This window comes from Pleurodeles waltl, chromosome 4_1 (genome assembly GCF_031143425.1).
Source record: "Pleurodeles waltl isolate 20211129_DDA chromosome 4_1, aPleWal1.hap1.20221129, whole genome shotgun sequence".
NCBI classification, from domain to species: Eukaryota; Metazoa; Chordata; class Amphibia; order Caudata; family Salamandridae; genus Pleurodeles; species Pleurodeles waltl.
This window is the reverse complement of record NC_090442.1, coordinates 169,946,933-169,963,459: the sequence shown is the minus strand read 5'-3', so window position 1 is coordinate 169,963,459 and position 16,527 is coordinate 169,946,933. Positions and strand designations below refer to the sequence as shown.

The window sequence follows — 16,527 nt, the reverse complement described above, 5'->3', positions numbered from 1 at the left end:
AGGTTGAAACTCTACCAGAGTGGCCTTCTGGTCATACCATTGTTTCATCACCTCTTGACTGGCCTCCAGGTTACTTTGGGCCTCTTTCCAGAAGCGGGTCATCTGATTGCGGAGGGCCAACATGTAGCTGACCACGTCCTGAGGGGGTGTCTTTGGAGCGTTCTCCAATCCCTCCTTGACAATGCTTAAGGGTCCCCTGACGGGGTACCCATAGAGAAGCTCAAAGGGACTGAACCCTACCCCCCTCTGGGGGACCTCTCTGTAAGCAAAGAGAAGGCATGGTAAGAGGACGTCCCATTTACGCCTCATAGCCTCAGGGAGGCCACCAATCATGCCTTTCAGGGTCTTGTTGAATCTCTCCACAAGCCCATTAGACTGGGGGTGATAGGGTGTGGTGAACTTGTAGGTTACACCACACGCATCCCACAGATGCTTCATGTACGCGGACATGAAGTTAGTGCCTCTGTCAGACACTATCTCCTTGGGGAATCCCACACGGGTAAATATCCCCATCAGGGTTCTGGCTACGACCGATGCAGTTACGGTCCTCAGAGGGATTGCCTCTGGGTACCGGGTGGCATGGTCCACCAAAACCAGGATAAACCTGTTGCCTAAGGCAGTTTTGGGGTCCAAGGGGCCAACAATGTCGACGCCCACCCTTTCAAAGGGGGTGCCAACGACAGGAAGTGGAATCAGGGGGGTTTTAACCCTCTTTCCTGCTTTACCACTAGCCTGGCAGGTAGGACAAGCCCTGCAGAATTTGTCTGAGTGTGTCCTCATTTTGGGCCAGTGAAAATGGGTGACAAGCCTGTTGAAGGTCTTGTCTTGTCCCAAATGTCCTGCCAGGGGAATGTCGTGAGCCAGACCCAGTAGGAAGGCTCGGTAACATTGGGGGACCACCAGCACACGTGCTGCCCCAAAGACCGGAACCCTAGGCTCACTGTAGAGGAGATCATTCTCCCAATATAGGTGGTGATTGCCAGAGGCGTCACCTGCTGCCTGGTTTAAGGCTTGTTTCCTCAACCCTTCTAGAGTGGGACACTCTTTCTGCACCTTGCAGAATTCCTCCCTGGTGGGTCCACCCTCAACTTGCCAGCCAGCAAGCTCAGGTAAGTCACCTAGGGTGGCAATGTCTTCCCCAGTTGGCTCGGGAGTCTCCTCCTCAGGAGCCCCGTCAGCCACTGTGGGAACTTCTGGGGCCGGTTTCCCGCGCCCCTCGTCCCTCCTCTTGGCAGCTCTCTGGGCCATCGTTCCAGGCTCCAGATGCCCTTGACTTCCCTCTCGGTCAGCCATGGACCGGGTGGTCATGCAGACCCACTCAGGTAACCCTAACATCTCCAGGTGAGATCTGAGCTCTACTTCTTTCCAAGCAGTATGCTCTAGATCATTGCCTAACAGACAATCTACAGGCATGGCAGGACTCACAGCTACTTTCAGAGTACCAGAGACCCCCCCCCCACTCAAAGGGAACCCGAGCCACCGGTAGGTGACTCTCGCGATTGTCAGCGACTATGACCTGGTGGAATGTATTAGGGATTATCTGCTCTGTGGACACCAGCTGACTCTTGATAGTAGTCATACTGGCTCCTGTGTCACGCAGAGCCTCCACCTTCTGCCCATCAATGAGGACCCACTGCCGGTACTTGGAAGTATTTTTAGGCATGTGGACCTTGGACATCATTTCTCCTTCTCCCAGGGACACTAGGGAAATCTCTACCTGTCCCCCACAGCTATCTGGGTCCATCTCCCCCCCGAGCGCTACACTAGTCAACCCAGGGACCTGTCCAGTAGTGGACGGTGCCCTCTTGGGGCACTGGGGATCGCCTTTGTAGTGACCATATTTGTAACACTCCATGCATTTGGGGCTAGATTTTCCTGACCTGTCAAATGTCCCTGGCTTTTTCCCAAATTTGGAAAAGGAAGGGTTGCCACCCCCTCCCTGGGAATTCTTTTGGGGGCCTTTAGAGAGTTCCTTATCTGTAAGTTTATCTCCCCCCTCTTTCTTCTGTTGGGAACCGTGTCCACCTTTGTGGGAGTCCCCCCCAGGTACCTTCTTGGACACTCTGGTGCTAACCCAGAGGTCCGCCTCCTCAGCAAGCTTCCTGGGATCAGTCAGCTTACTATCCACTAGGTGCTGGCGCAAATCGGTATAAGTAACATTAAGCATATGCTCTCTCAGGATCAAGTCATATAAACCTTTATAATCTGCTACTTTGTTGCCCCGCACCCATCCATTCAGTGCCTTACTAGAGAAATCAAAGAAATCTACCCATGTTTGTGTGGTTTGTTTGGTGCTGTCCCTGAACCTCTGACGGTATCCCTCAGGGGTCAGCCCAAACTTGGCAAGTAAAGTGGCTTTCTGGAGTGGGTATGTGTTTTGATCCGGTGGATCCAATGTGAGAAGTGTGTCCCTCCCCAATGGCGGCACATAACCCCACATAGCTACCCCCCATTGCCCTTCAGGAACCTCATGAGCCCTTAGTGCAACTTCATAAGCAGCTAACCATTTATCTATGTCATCTCCCACCACAAAACTGGGCACCACATTTTTGGGTATACGAACCTTCTTTTCTCCAGCAGGTCCTGTCTGTATGCTGCCACCATTATTGCTGGATTCAGACTGTCTTGCCTTGATCTCCAGCTCCTTGAGACTCAGTTCATGAGCCAACAATAGTTTCTTTTCAGCCAACGCTCTTTCAGCTTCCACTTGTTTGGCTGCTCTTTCAGCTTCTGCTTGTTTGGCTGCCCTTTCAGCTTCAATCTGTTTGGCTGCTCTTTCAGCCTCAGCTTGTTTGGCTTCTCTTTCTGCCCTCCTCTCCTCCTGTTGTGCCTCAATTTTCAGTTTTGCCATTTGCAATTGGAACTCCCTTTCCTCTCTCCTTTCCTCTGCGGTCAGGCTTTGCATGGAGACACTGCTCCCTGGTCTGGAAGGGTGCACAATTGCAGTGGTAACACCATCCATAGATAGTGAAAATCCTTCTGAGGGGCCATTTTCTGGCTCCTCTTCCTCATCATCCTCTAAATGGGCTTCTGCCCAGGCCCTCAGCGCCACTTGAAAGTCCTCCTTTCTGGAGGCCCCTTGGGTGGGTACCCTTAATGCCCTGCAGAATCCTCTTAGTTGTTTGACCGTGTATGTATCCAACTGGACTAGGTCAAAGTCCCCTGTCTGAGACCCAGTCAGAGACATGTTGAGTGAGGATTTAGTTTTTGAAAATTGTCAGGAAAAAAACGGATTTTCAAAAAGAGATAAAAACCAAGTTGACCTTCAACTGTGGGTAGGTAGTGAAATACTTAGCTACTGTATGTCACTGCACAAATACAAGTCCTATCCTCACCGCTGATCACCAATGTTAGAAATGGGGTTCTTGGTTGGCAGTCAGGTTACCCTCTGTCCAAGCAAAAGCCCTCACTCTAGTCAGGGTAAGTCACACACTATCCAAGATTATCCTGTGCCCACCCTCTGGTAGCTTGGCACGAGCAGTCAGGCTTAACTTAGAAGGCAATGTGTAAAGTATTTGTGCAATAAATCATACAATACCACCATATAGCACCACAAAAATACACCACACAGTGTTTAGAAAAATATATAATATTTATCAAGATAATTGTAGGTCAAAAAAGAATAAAGATGCAATGGAAAATTGTAGAACTATCACAGTAAAGTGATATAAAGGGTCTTAAGTCTTTAGAATGTAATAAAGTGTCTTTCAAGCACAAAGTACCTGGTTTCTGGTGGAAAATCTCCTCAGCGGGCCACAGGTGAAGAGATGCGTGGACAAAGGGGGGTGTGCGTCGATTTCCTCTCAGCACACACCGACTTGCGTCGTTCTTTTCCACGCGGGGAAGTTGGGCGTCGTTTTCCGGCGCGCAGACAGTCTCTTTTTGTGGATCGCGGGGATTACCAGATGTCCCGGGTCTGTGCGTGGATTCTCCTGCTTGTTTTCCGGCTGCGCGTCGTTCTGCGGGGCTGCGCGTCGAAGTTTCGATCTCACGGTAGGCGTCGCGTCGATTTCTCCTTGGAAGTCGGGCGGCGTTGTCCTTGCGAGGCCGTGCGTCGAAAGTTTGGTCTCACGGCAGGCGTCGCGTCGATTTCTCCTTGGAAGTCGGGTGGCGTTGTCCTTGCGAGGCCGTGCGTCAAAGTTTCGCACTCACGGTAGGCGTCGCGTCGATTTCTCCTGGAAAGTCGGGCGGCTTGGTCCTTGCGAGGTTGTGCGTCGAAGTCTCGATCGTCCCGAGGGCGTCGCGTCGATCAGCGTCGGTGTGCGGCGTTTTTCTCGCCGCGAAGCAAGCTGTGCGTCGAAATTTTCGGCGCACGGAGCGTCCAAGTGAAAGGAAGAAGTCTTTTTGGTCCTGAGACTTCAGGGAACAGGAGGCAAGCTCTATCCAAGCCCTTGGAGAGCACTTTCACAGCCAGACAAGAGTTCAGCAAGGCAGCAGGGCAACAGCAAGACAGCAGTCCTTTGTAGAAAGCAGACAGGTGAGTCCTTTGAGCAGCCAGGCAGTTCTTCTTGGCAGGATGTAGTTTCTGGTTCCGGTTTCTTCTCCAGCAAGTGTCTGATGAGGTAGGGCAGAGGCCCTGTTTTATACCCAAATGTGCCTTTGAAGTGGGGGAGACTTCAAAGAGTGGCTAAGAAGTGCACCAGGTCCCCTTTCAGTTCAATCCTGTCTGCCAGGGTCCCAGTAGGGGGTGTGGCAGTCCTTTGTGTGAGGGCAGGCCCTCCACCCTCCCAGCCCAGGAAGACCCATTCAAAATGCAGATGTATGCAAGTGAGGCTGAGTACCCTGTGTTTGGGGTGTGTCTGAGTGAATGCACAAGGAGCTGTCAACTAAACCTAGCCAGACGTGGATTGTAAGGCACAGAAGGATTTAAGTGCAAAGAAATGCTCACTTTCTAAAAGTGGCATTTCTAGAATAGTAATATTAAATCCGACTTCACCAGTCAGTAGGATTTTGTATTACCATTCTGGCCATACTAAATATGACCTCCCTGCTCCTTTCAGATCAGCAGCTGCCACTTCAACAGTGTATGAGGGCAGTCCCAATGTTAGCCTATGAAGGGAGCAGGTCTCCCAGCAGTGCAAAAACGAATTTAGGAGTTTTACACTACCAGGACATATAACTACACAGGTACATGTCCTGTCTTTTACCTACACAGCACCCTGCTCTAGGGGATACCCAGGGCACACATTAAGGGTGACTTATATGCAGAAAAAGGGGAGTTCTAGGCTTGGCAAGTACTTTTAAATGCCAAGTCGAGGTGGCAGCGAAACTGCACACACAGGCCTAGCAATGGTAGGCCTGAGACAAGGAAAAGGGGCTACTTAAGTGGGTGGCACAATCCGTGCTGCAGGTCCACTAGTAGCATTTAATCTATATGCCCTAGGCACCTGGAGTGCACATGACTGGGGACTTATAAGTAGATTAAATAGTTCAATCAGGTAGGATCCAAAGTTACCATGTTTACAGAGAGAGAGCATATACACTTTATCACTGGTTAGCAGTGGTAAAGTGCGCAGAGTCTAAAAACCAGCAAAAACAGTATCCAAAAAGAGGAGGGAGGTAGGCAAAAAGTTAGGGGTGACTACCCTAAGGCTGTCAGGTCTAACAGATGCCAATTTCAGTCACATGATATGGAGCTGCACAGACATCCCAGCATGTTGGATCCAGATTACATGAGTAGTTAATCATGTAATCAATGGCACTGTCAGAAATTGGGTCTCCAGTTGACAGAGGTTTGCACCCTCTCCAAATAGGGCCCACAATCGTAGTCAGGGAAAGTCAGATACACCAATGTTACCATGTTTTGAGAGAAGCACATCCACTTTAGCACTGGTTAGCATTGGTAAAGTGCTCAAGGACCGAAGGCCAACATAAAGATAAGCAGGCTGAAAGAGGCAAGGAGCAGTGGGAGAGGAATCAACACTGCAGCCTGAAGCAGTAGTTGGTGTCACTGACATAGACACCTCAGGCACACCAGGCACCAACATAGTTAAGGGCAGTAATGAGTTGAATCACCATATGTGCACGTACACTTGTCCCTTAGATTAATGCAATGTGACCATGCACTGTGAAAAATAGTCTGTGCCACATTTTCCATGCTACCCAACAATGCCTTATGGAATTGGAAGTCCATACCCCAACAGTGCACCAAGAACAAACATTGCAGTATTGTGTAAAGCCGAACAGGGAGAGAATACAAAAGAAAATTAGAGACACTATGCCAGGGAAAATGTTTACAAAAAAATGACAATGTGAACATAGAAATGAAAAAAGTACTTTATGACTGACATGCTGCACATTGATGTTGCAGATGTTCCTGCACCAGATGCAGCAGAAATGGAAACAGAGGGGAATGACGAAAGCCAGCCACAGTCTCAGACCGACATCATCAAGTCCATTACACCAGCACTACCCAGACGCAGAGCATAGTGGAACTACTTCCTGAATTTACTCAGGACTCTGATGACTTGCAAGATGACAAACACACATCACCTTCAGATGGTAGACATACCCACAGACGTCAGTCCCTTTTTCAGCACCAGCTTACTCCCCTCAGGAGGCGTAGAGCACGTCAGACAGAACTCAGAGGAAAGTGAGGGCCCATCTCTGTTTGGTGGTCTGGAGGCATCCATGTTAAAGGTGCAGTGCCTCCACTGTAAGCAGGCAGTTGGTGTCTATAAATCACAACAAGTGCCAGCTGAATGAAAACAGTGCAGGATGGACAGAAATCTACAGCTGAAAATCTAAGGGAGATGACAAATGCAAATAAGGAACTCTGCACTGTAAAGCAGAAGGGCCATGTCACCCACTGTAGGCAAAATCACCAATTGATGGGTAGGTTGGATGGGTTCAGCCGATCTGTAAATTGCCCCACTAATGCAACTGCTTTGCTGTCACAACGTGCTGTGAGCATGCAAGTGGAAATGGTACATTGCAGTGGGGACGTTGCACAGGGATTGGTGCCGTTACGAATGCGTTGTAGGCCATGCAGACAGCCAGGAGTGCTGCATACAGCAAGCTGGGTGGTGGGGATGGTGGGGAGCTCTTTAGCCGGAGTAGTGTCACAGCCCCTGTGATGGATCCTAGGCATCGCAGTTCTAGACACCGTATTGTCTCAGAACATGCAACAAGAGATGCCGCTGAGCCCACTGAGCGTTCTAGTGGAGTTCCTAGCCACAAAAACTAATGTGGATGTGTGCTGGGCCTTGCAAATTTTCTGACATTGCATTGATAATATGATGTTAATAGTCTAACATTTAATGAAAGTACAGGTAGTGCTTTAGACTAACTATGTTCTATGCCAACATATTTGACCTGAAGTTAAGGCAATAATTGTGATACCTGTAGCAAAAAAGAAACAAGACGTGGTGTTGTCATTACTTACATCACAAATAGTTGTGCATAATCTCAGCACATCTTTGCCTGCCGTCTGCTGCTGTGAATCGGTCTTCTGTGTGAGGGGGTGGCAATGGGTCATCATCCTCATCTGAGTCTGTATCTGTGGGTTCTACTGGTATACCTCTTGTTGTTGCGATGTTGTGCAACATAGCACATGTGTCCACAAACTTACAGTAGGTTTCCAGACTGTACTGTAGTGTGCCCCCACTTTTGTGCAGGCGCCACAAGAGACTCTTCAGCAGGCCAAAGATCCTCACAATAACACTTTGCACTCTCCTTTGTTCCGCACTGTAATGCCGTTCACGTCGTGTGGCTGGATTGAGGTGTAGGAAAGTACCCTCTTTCTGGCATGGTTACCTCCACTTTTTGCCTGTTGTCAGTATGTTTGTGCTCACTCCCTTTAAACTTGGTTGCTTGGACCACAAACACCCGACATTTGACATACTGGTGCCCCCTTCTAAGTCCCTAAAATATGGTACCTAGGGCATTGGGGCACCAGGGGTTTCCCATGGACTGCAGCGTGTATTATGCCATCCATGGGGAGCCCATGCAAAGTGTATCTGCAGGCCTGCAATTGCAGCCTGCGTGAAAGGGTGCATGCACCCTTTTCACTACAGGTCACTGCACCAGGTCACTGTAAATCACCCCTATGGTAGGCCCTTCAAGCCCAGAGGTCAAGGTGCAGGTGCCTCTGTGTGAGGTCACCCCTGCATGAGCAGTGGTGCCCCTCGAACTCCATCTCCCTTTTCATGGACTTGTGAGTGTGGGGATGCTATTTTACATGTGTAGTGGACAAAGGTCACTACCTATGTCCAGCTACATAATGGTAACTCCGAGCCTGGGCATGTTTGGTATCAAAAATGTTGCAAACATACCCCAATACTGTTGCCAGTATTGGAAGTATGATTACATGCAATCTGGGGGCTCCTTAGAGGACCCCCAGTATTGCTCCTTACAGCTTTCTGGGGTCTTCTGGGCAGCCCAAGCTGCTGCCACCCCTCAGATGTGTTTCTGCCCTCCTGCTGGTTGAACAGCTCAAGCCCAGGAAGGCAGAACAAAGGATTTCCTTTGGGAGAGGGAGGCAACACCCTCTTCCTTTGGAAATAGGTGTTACATGACTTGGGAGGGGTAGCCTCCCCAAGTCACTGGTATGCTTTGAAGGGCACATTTGGTGCCCTCCTTGTATAAACCAGTCTGCACTGGTTCAGGGACCTCCAGTCCATGCTCTTGTATGAAACTGGACAATGGAAAGGTGAGTGACCACTCCCCTGTCCATCACTACCCCAGGGGTGGTGCCCAGGGCTCCTCCAGGGGGCTCCTTGATTCTGCCATCTTGATTCCAAGGTGGGAAGAGGCCTCTGGGAGCATCTGAGTGGCCAGGTCAGGCAGGTGACTTCAGTGCCTCCTCCTGATAGGTGGTCACCTGTCTAGGTGATGAATCCCCCTTCCAGGGCTATTTAGGGCTCCCTCTTGGGTGGGTCCTCAGATTCAACTTGCAAGATTCCAGCAGGACTCCTCTGCGACATCTACTTCAGCTTCTGGCCACTGGAACCGCAACTGGTCTTCACAGGAACCTACAATCAGCAGCTCCAGCAATGACTTCGCCCTGCAACACTGTTTCTCCGGCTATTTCCAGCAACTGCAACCTTTCCCCAGCTGTGCATGCTCTGAGGGTGGCAAGTCTTATGTCTGCACAAGAAGCAATAAGGAATCTCCCTTGGAGTGAAGGAGTCACTTTGCATCTGCAGGCACCAACAACAACAAAGACTGGCTGTGTTGATCTCCTCTCATCCTGAGCTGCATGGGTCCTGCATTACAGGTGGTGGTCTAGTTGTTCCCTTGGTTCTCTCTGCCAGCTGTCCAACTTTGGTGGAGGTAAGCCATCTCCTCCAAGGGATCCTCAGGCTCCTTGTAGCCCCAGCCCCCTGCACACTTCGCTGTGATGCACAGCCTTCTGTGGGCTTTTCCGGCGGTGTAGGACCCTTCTTCAGTTGTGCTGTGTGGGCTCCTCAGCAAGTCCTGGGTCCTCATCCAGTGGGTCTTATGTGGAGGCTGGCTCTTCTTCTGTGGACTCTCTGCATTGCTGTGTCGCGGTGCGAGCCGAGGCGCAAGCCGAACATTCAGCTCGGGACGCGGCCGCGATCCGCGGCGGCAGGACGTGCTGCTCCGCTGCCATTCTATATTTTCATTGAGGTCCCAAATTGGGCATGGGGCCTCTATGAGTTACGGGCGCGACGCGCCCCTGCTAGTTCTTGCCTCCCTCCACACACAACTCACCCCCACTTACTTTATGCTTCTTTTTTCTTTCTTCTTTTCTGCTTTCTTTGTTTCTCCCTGTATTTCTGCCCTTCTTTAGTTGCCATGACCCTTTCTCCTTCCCAGCATGCCTTCCTTCTCCCTGCATGCCTTTGGAACCTTATTCAACATGGTGACTTTTCTATAGGTTTCTATGCTATATTCCCAACCCAATATGGTGTCTTGTACTTCCTGTTGGTCACTTCCTGTTCTTTGGGTATATAATGTGTGTGATTCATGTTCTCTTTGCGCCGCAACACTTCCTTTGGGTGGTGATCTTCGCTCCTGTTTCTTCTGCATCAATTATATTTTTTCTTAGCCTGTTCCAGCTTTTTTCGTTGTCATTTTGTCTTTTGTTCAGATTTACTTTTTACTTTTTGTTTTTGTTCCAGGAGTTCCTGCTTGAGGTTTTTTCCCTTTTGGGGTTTTTACCCTCTGGGACTCCTTCTGAAGGGCACGGACTGCCTTTGGCGTTCCCTCCGTCAGCAACATTGTGGCTACCAGAAATGGTCGCCCCTACTTGGGTCAAGGCAGAACCTATAGGAACGAAGACCGCGCCGCATTTCTAGTGGGCAACAGCCATAGACAACGAGTAGTTTGTGACATGTTGAGGGTCCCATGGGACTCCCCTCTGTGGGTTGAGTCCCCCTGGACCTTGCTGGTCTCCCGCAGCTCCACTTTTTGTCTACCGCAATTCTTGCCTTTGTCAAGGCTTTTTGGTGGCTTTTCCATGCCACAGACAGACTTCAATCTTCCATCTGGCGTGAGACATCAACTGCATCCTCCTGGAGTTCTTCACCGACTCCAGGGCTGCATTTCTGACTGTCTTCGTCCTACCGTCGACCAACTCCTGCAACCACAGAAGGGTGGGTAGTGGCTTCTGCCACCATCGGACACTTGTACAAGTTCTGGACTTAGTCCTCTTCTTTTTCAGGTCTTCCTTCTTCAGGATCCACCACTCGTTTCTTGCAGTCTTGTCTGGGTGGTGCATTATTCTTCTTTTCAGTCCTTTTGGTGGTTTGGGGCAAAAACTGTAACTTACTCCTTTATTCGTGGTCGCTGGGGTGCACTGTTGTACTTACCTTTTGGGGCTCCTAGTTCTTCCAGCTTCTCTCTACAGATTCCACTTACCTGGGTTAGGGTCCTGCATTTGCATTCCATTTCTTTAGTATATGGTTTGGGCTCCCCCAAGGGTCACTATTGGCCATTGCTGTTGCACAATTTTCTGTTGCTTTTTATGCCTATTTCTGATTACTAGTGTATATATTTAGTGTGTCTACTTACCTCCTGTTGAGGTATCGTCCCTCTAGTATTTTTGGTGCTGTGTTACTATAATAAGGACCCTTAATTTTTGTAACACAGAGTGTTTTCTTTCATGTATGCAAGTGCTGTGTGACTACAGTGTTATTCCATGAGCTTTGCATGTCTCCTAGATAAGTCTTGGCTTCTCATCCACAGCTACCTCTAGAGAACCCTGGCTTCTAAACACTGCCTACATTTCACTAATAGGGGAACCCAGGACCTGGTAAAAGGTGTAAGTACCATAAGTACTCATCACACACCAGGCCAGCTTCCTACATGAGGTATGGTGTTTGGATGAAGGACTGCACTGCACATGCACTGTCTCCTACAATGACAGGAGTAAAAATGGAGTAATTGTCATGTCTAACCTCACCTGTATGATATGCTACATTGTTCTCTGTTACATTACCAAGTAGGTATCCTTCTCCAAACTCTCCAGCGAGAAGCCGTGTGTACCGTCCGCTATGTCTCAAGATGTACGAATCATGTGTGCTTCCAGGGAATCTGGTCACTATTCAGTAATGATGTGTGAGGCAATGGCAGATGACCTGCATGTTATGGCTATTTTTTCTATTCCTGTGCATGTACTGAGTTTCAGAATGTGGACAGATTGCAACTTGTGTCCCATCAATGCAGCCAATGACGTGGGAATTGGGATACCTGGTAAAAATGTAATTTTGTGAGCTGCAAGTCCTGTGGGGTGTTGGGGAATTTGATGTGCTTATTTATTTTAAATAACATTGTATTGAGGAATGCACTGAAGAAGCGTGAGAGCGCACTTTGAGTCACACCTTCAGCTGCTGCTATAACCCCCAATAGGTTCCTGAGGCTAAGAGGTGCAGGGAGCATAATAGCTGCACATGAGTGGGAATGGCATTGTTCTGTGTGTGTGTTACTGCAGTTGTGCTTGTAAATCTGCTATTAGGTCTAGTGTATTTTCAGAATTCAATCTATACTATCAAATATATCCTCCTTAGTTTGGTCAAACAGAGTAATGCGCACTCCGAAAATGCGCTCCTGTCTCCTCCTCACTCTCCTCAAACCTACCAGGATCCTCATCCTCCTCGCCATGGCGTAGAGTGCAGCCGTTGTTGAAAAGGGCTGATGCACTCTGGGCCTCTTTTTATAGGTTGCACCTGATTACCATCTGATTTGAGTTGGTGGTAAATTGCACATGCAAAATTCCAGTTTTGCGACCATTCGCAATTTGCAATTGGTTCATACATTTAAATTGCGATTCCTTATTTACAGATCGCATTTTGCAATTTGCAAAATTGAGTCGCAATTTTAGGGAATTGCTAATTTAGCAATTCCTTAAAATTGCACTGCGAATGTCTTTCATAAATCGGGAAAGGCTATTTTGCATTCGCAGTGTATTTTTGGTGTTTGCACCGTTTGCGAACACAAAATAGTTTGATACATCTGGCCCATTATGCCTCAGAATACACAAAAACAACCTGGCCTGGTTTAAATACCCAGGAATTGACCTAAATAATTTAAGAGCTTTTATTATTCAGACTCCAATTTACCCTCTTTGTTTTCAACATTCAATCCATATATTATGTCTAGAGGTATCAAAAATGTGCGGAATTTGCTTTCAGTTAACTACGTAAAATTTCAGCAAGATTACACATAATTTAGAGAAATGTGAATCCTTCAATTTATGATATACTTTAGCATAAACTGCATCCTCAATCAATTTTGGGGTGCACTGATTCATTTAAACAAAGAACCCTGGCAACAGCTTTTCAAGTGCGTTTGCAACAAATATTTTCCTTCAAATGGCACATTTCATAGTAAATTTTTACAGCAAATGGTGCATTTCGTGGTAAATTTTTACTACAAATGGCCTGTAGTTACACGAAGTATTGTGCTGGTTTAATTTCAGGAATTTCACGCAGGAAGCATAACACAAAATTCCAAAATTAAGTAAAGTATGCTGGCGTAATTTAAATTTATTTTCCGATGGATTAAACTTCTTCCTGTTTCCATCTGTTTTTCAATCCATAGTCACATTTGCACTGATATGAAAAAGGAGGGCGGTCCTAGCATCACAGCATAGCAGATTTGCTTGACATCTTCCTCGTTGCTCAATCCGCTGCACAGTCATACCGTTGCCTTTCTTTAAGATTCCACTGACATTATTTCTCTAGCTGCCTCCAATCTGATATTCTCCTTGTACGGAGATGTTTTCCCTAATTTTAGGATTTTTCTCAGTTATCCTAGATTTTCTGAATACTATTTCCCAACTCAGCCAAGTTTCCCTAGCTTCTAAAACACCAGTCCCTTAAGGGCAGTGGTGTTTTAGTATTTTACCACGCGAATGGTTCTGTGGCCTTGCTGAAGTCGCACAGCTCAAGCAACTTCTGAGCTGCCCTGCCGGGGTGTCACCACTCTGGCAGATCCAGTTCATTCCCTTGCCTTCAAGGTCGAGGCTTCTTGGCTCCCACGGCTCTGAGCTTCGCGCTCAGCTTTGCTTCCAATGTTACACACTTCAGCACAAAGTCCGGCCACTCCCACAAGCCGCCAGTCCGAGCTCAAGCACGCTATTTACGCGAGGCTCGCGGTATATAAGGCGAGCTGTGGCTGCCTGGGACGCGTCAAGCCAGTAAGCAGGAGCGCTCCGCACACCTTGGACAAAGACTCCGCCGCTTGGACAAAGACTCCGCCGCTTCAGGGAAAGGTCATGGCTTTCACCAAGGACACCCGTGTTCAGCTGAGCGATGGGCACACCATGCCAGTGCTTGGACTTGGCACCTACGCCCCCAAGACCGTAGGTTTGGTTTATGTGTCTCCGGATACCCTCTAGTGTGACATTCGTGCCCAGTGCTTCAAAGGGAAACATAAATGTGCAGGTACTCTCGATTAGAGTACCTGTTTGCTCCTGAGAAGTACGGGCACTCTCCCACTAAATGTATTGCAGTAATAGTGAGAAGTGCAGGTACTCTCCCACTGAATGTATTGCAGCAGTGCTGAGGAGTGCAGGTGCTCTCGCTTTTATATTAAAGAAGTGCAGGTACGCAGTACCGGACAGTACCTGCCCACTGAAAGCACTATTGGTGTCGGCACTACAGTCCTCACACCTGGTGAAGGGCTCAGTGTTGTGAGTTTCTCCGCTTTGAATGTTGCGCTGGTTCTCTCGCAGGTTAGAGGATGGGCGGGGAGGGGGTCACTGATTTAGATGTTTGCCTCAAAGTTTTCTGTTTTGCCTGCTAAATTCACATTTGGGGAATATTTCACTTAGTCATGCCCCCCCCCCCCCCCACGTCCGTGCCTAAAGAGAATGACCTGAGTGAAGCAATTAATATGAGGTGAATTGAAGGAGCTACGCAGCACGTCAGCCTAAGACTTTATTTCCGTCTCCTGGGTCACTCTGAAGTGAGTCGCCTCAAGGAACGTACCGGAAGCTCAAGGGGAACAGGTAACTCGGAGGGAAATAATACGGGGCACCGGAGAAGGACTGACCACACGGGGATGGATAGAAATGCACAGTGCAATATAAATGATGAATTTCTTAAGTACACGAGGCAAGTTATAACCCATAACTTTACTGTTGAATAGAAGCTGGCAATTTATACGATAAATAATATTATTCTAAGAATCTATGGCTGCGTGCAGGGATGGTGAGTACATTCTGGGTCCACCTCAGTGCCGGGTGTTTATTGTGCAGCCCAGGGCCGACACTAGGCCGGCGCGGCCGGTGCCATCGCACAGGGCGCTGACTTTGCTGGGGCGCCTGTTTGTAAGTATATTATGGTTTTGAAAGCACCCGCTGCCACATTTCTTGCCTGCAGCAATTTTCAGGCAACAATAAAAGTGACAAGATAACACGGGTGATTACTGTTCTTCCTGGAAAGAGAACGAGTTTTGTTTAGTGGAAGTTTTGACTCATCATAAGTTAGCTCAGAGGGTTAATATGCCTCTTGCAAACAGCGTGTACCACAGATCACAAAAGCACATTTCATGTAGAAAGTGTTTGCTTATTATTTTTACTGGTTACTGCTTTTGTCAGAGATTCTTTTGTTACTTGCAGTTAATTAGTTAAAATCCTCACATTGAACAGTGAGCTATTAACGACCATCGAGAGCTGCATGGAAACTGTATAGATTAGAGAGTTATGATTTTTCCCCAGCCTTTCATTCTCCTAATGTTGCAAAAAGGTACGATTTAGGTGGAAATCAGTTCTTATTATTAAAGAGAATCCCCAACCATGGTGTTACCTTTTAAATTCTGAGTTTGTGCCTCTCCAGACCAAGCACTTCTCAACTATACTGCCTACCATAATGAATGACATGTGGCGCCTACAACTTGTAGTCCTATGTCCGATGTCACATGAGGTATACACTGACTGGCACACACAATTGTCTCTGTGTAATGTGTGTGATGTAAAGTGCTCATACTCCCTACACTGGTATGAGAGATGCTATTACCATTAATTAAAGTGATTAAGAGTGATTATGGAGACTTGAGGGACACTGTTAAGGGACTGTAATGAGGGAGTACATGGCAGAGGTGGTAATGGGGGTGCCAACAAACATTGTTGCACTGGGCGTCACCAGCGCTAACAATGGCCCTGGCGCATTCAGTACATTTTAATACTGCCTGGTTAAATTACTGGGTGAACAACGACCCCACCTTTCTGAGTTTTGGACTTCGGGAGGGGGAATAGCATGGGAATTTCGCACACTTTGCCCTACTTTTAGGTGCACATTCTCAGAATACTTGGTACTTGCCCACTTGAGTTGCAGCAGGATTTACAACAAATTGTGCAAATCATGCAGACAAAACACCTGGGGACTTCGCTGATACTTCATCAGTTATGATCCCGGGCCCACACCCGCCTCTGTCTGCATTAACGTGGGAAAGGGAATGAGTGATTAAACATGTGGGATTTTTAGTGGACACCAGTGGACCGAACAACAATTATATTTCTTTTGTAAGGGGAAACGTTGTTTCCAGGGGTGGACATAGTATGGACAGAAATGTGGCGTAAAATCTCTGCAGTTGTGCTTTGCGATGATGCAAATGGAGACGGAATTACAGTTTAGGCACAAGTGCGCCAAGGTTGAGCCTTAGATTTGGCTTTGCTTCACTGGCCAAAACATGAGTCCAGCCACTGACCATTTCACAGTTTAAATGTGTAAAATCATTGTCAACATTATCTCTCATCTCATGATCTAGATTGGCTAGGACCAATGAGTTGAGTCCTTGATGAAAAATCTGGTTTAGCGTCCATCCTCGATGCTTAAAAAAGCAAGAGCGGAGCTTCTGGCACGATCCTTATTAATGCGATTATCAATGTCTTTTGTGACTTATGCACACTGCAGATGCATTTGAGCCTCACAAAAAGGGCAAGCTCGGCATTTTATCCACAAGAGCTTCACTAAAGGAGGAAAAATCTGAATGGTTTGCACTAGTTACATACTGTATTTTACTGACACCTGAAAGGTGGATCCTCAAGGAGTCTCTACAGATAAGTCTATGCATGCTCATTGTGCTTATCGGCTGATTCCCCATCCACTGGTTTCACCG

General features: G+C 47.9%; 1 protein-coding gene and 1 long non-coding RNA gene across 3 annotated transcripts in view; one reads left to right on the top strand and one right to left on the bottom strand.

Moving 5' to 3' along the window:
• LOC138287515 (uncharacterized) overlaps positions 1-16,527 on the bottom strand; it is a 394,908-nt gene that overhangs the window by 246,556 nt on the left and 131,825 nt on the right. The gene's annotated exons all lie outside the window — the stretch shown is intronic.
• Positions 13,588-16,527, top strand: part of LOC138287514 (rho crystallin-like) — a 118,197-nt gene continuing 115,257 nt past the window's right edge. The window contains exon 1 of the mRNA XM_069227981.1: positions 13,588-13,768. Within this exon, the coding sequence (XP_069084082.1) occupies positions 13,682-13,768 (87 nt within the window). The 5' untranslated portion in view covers positions 13,588-13,681. The remainder of the gene's footprint in view (positions 13,769-16,527) is intronic.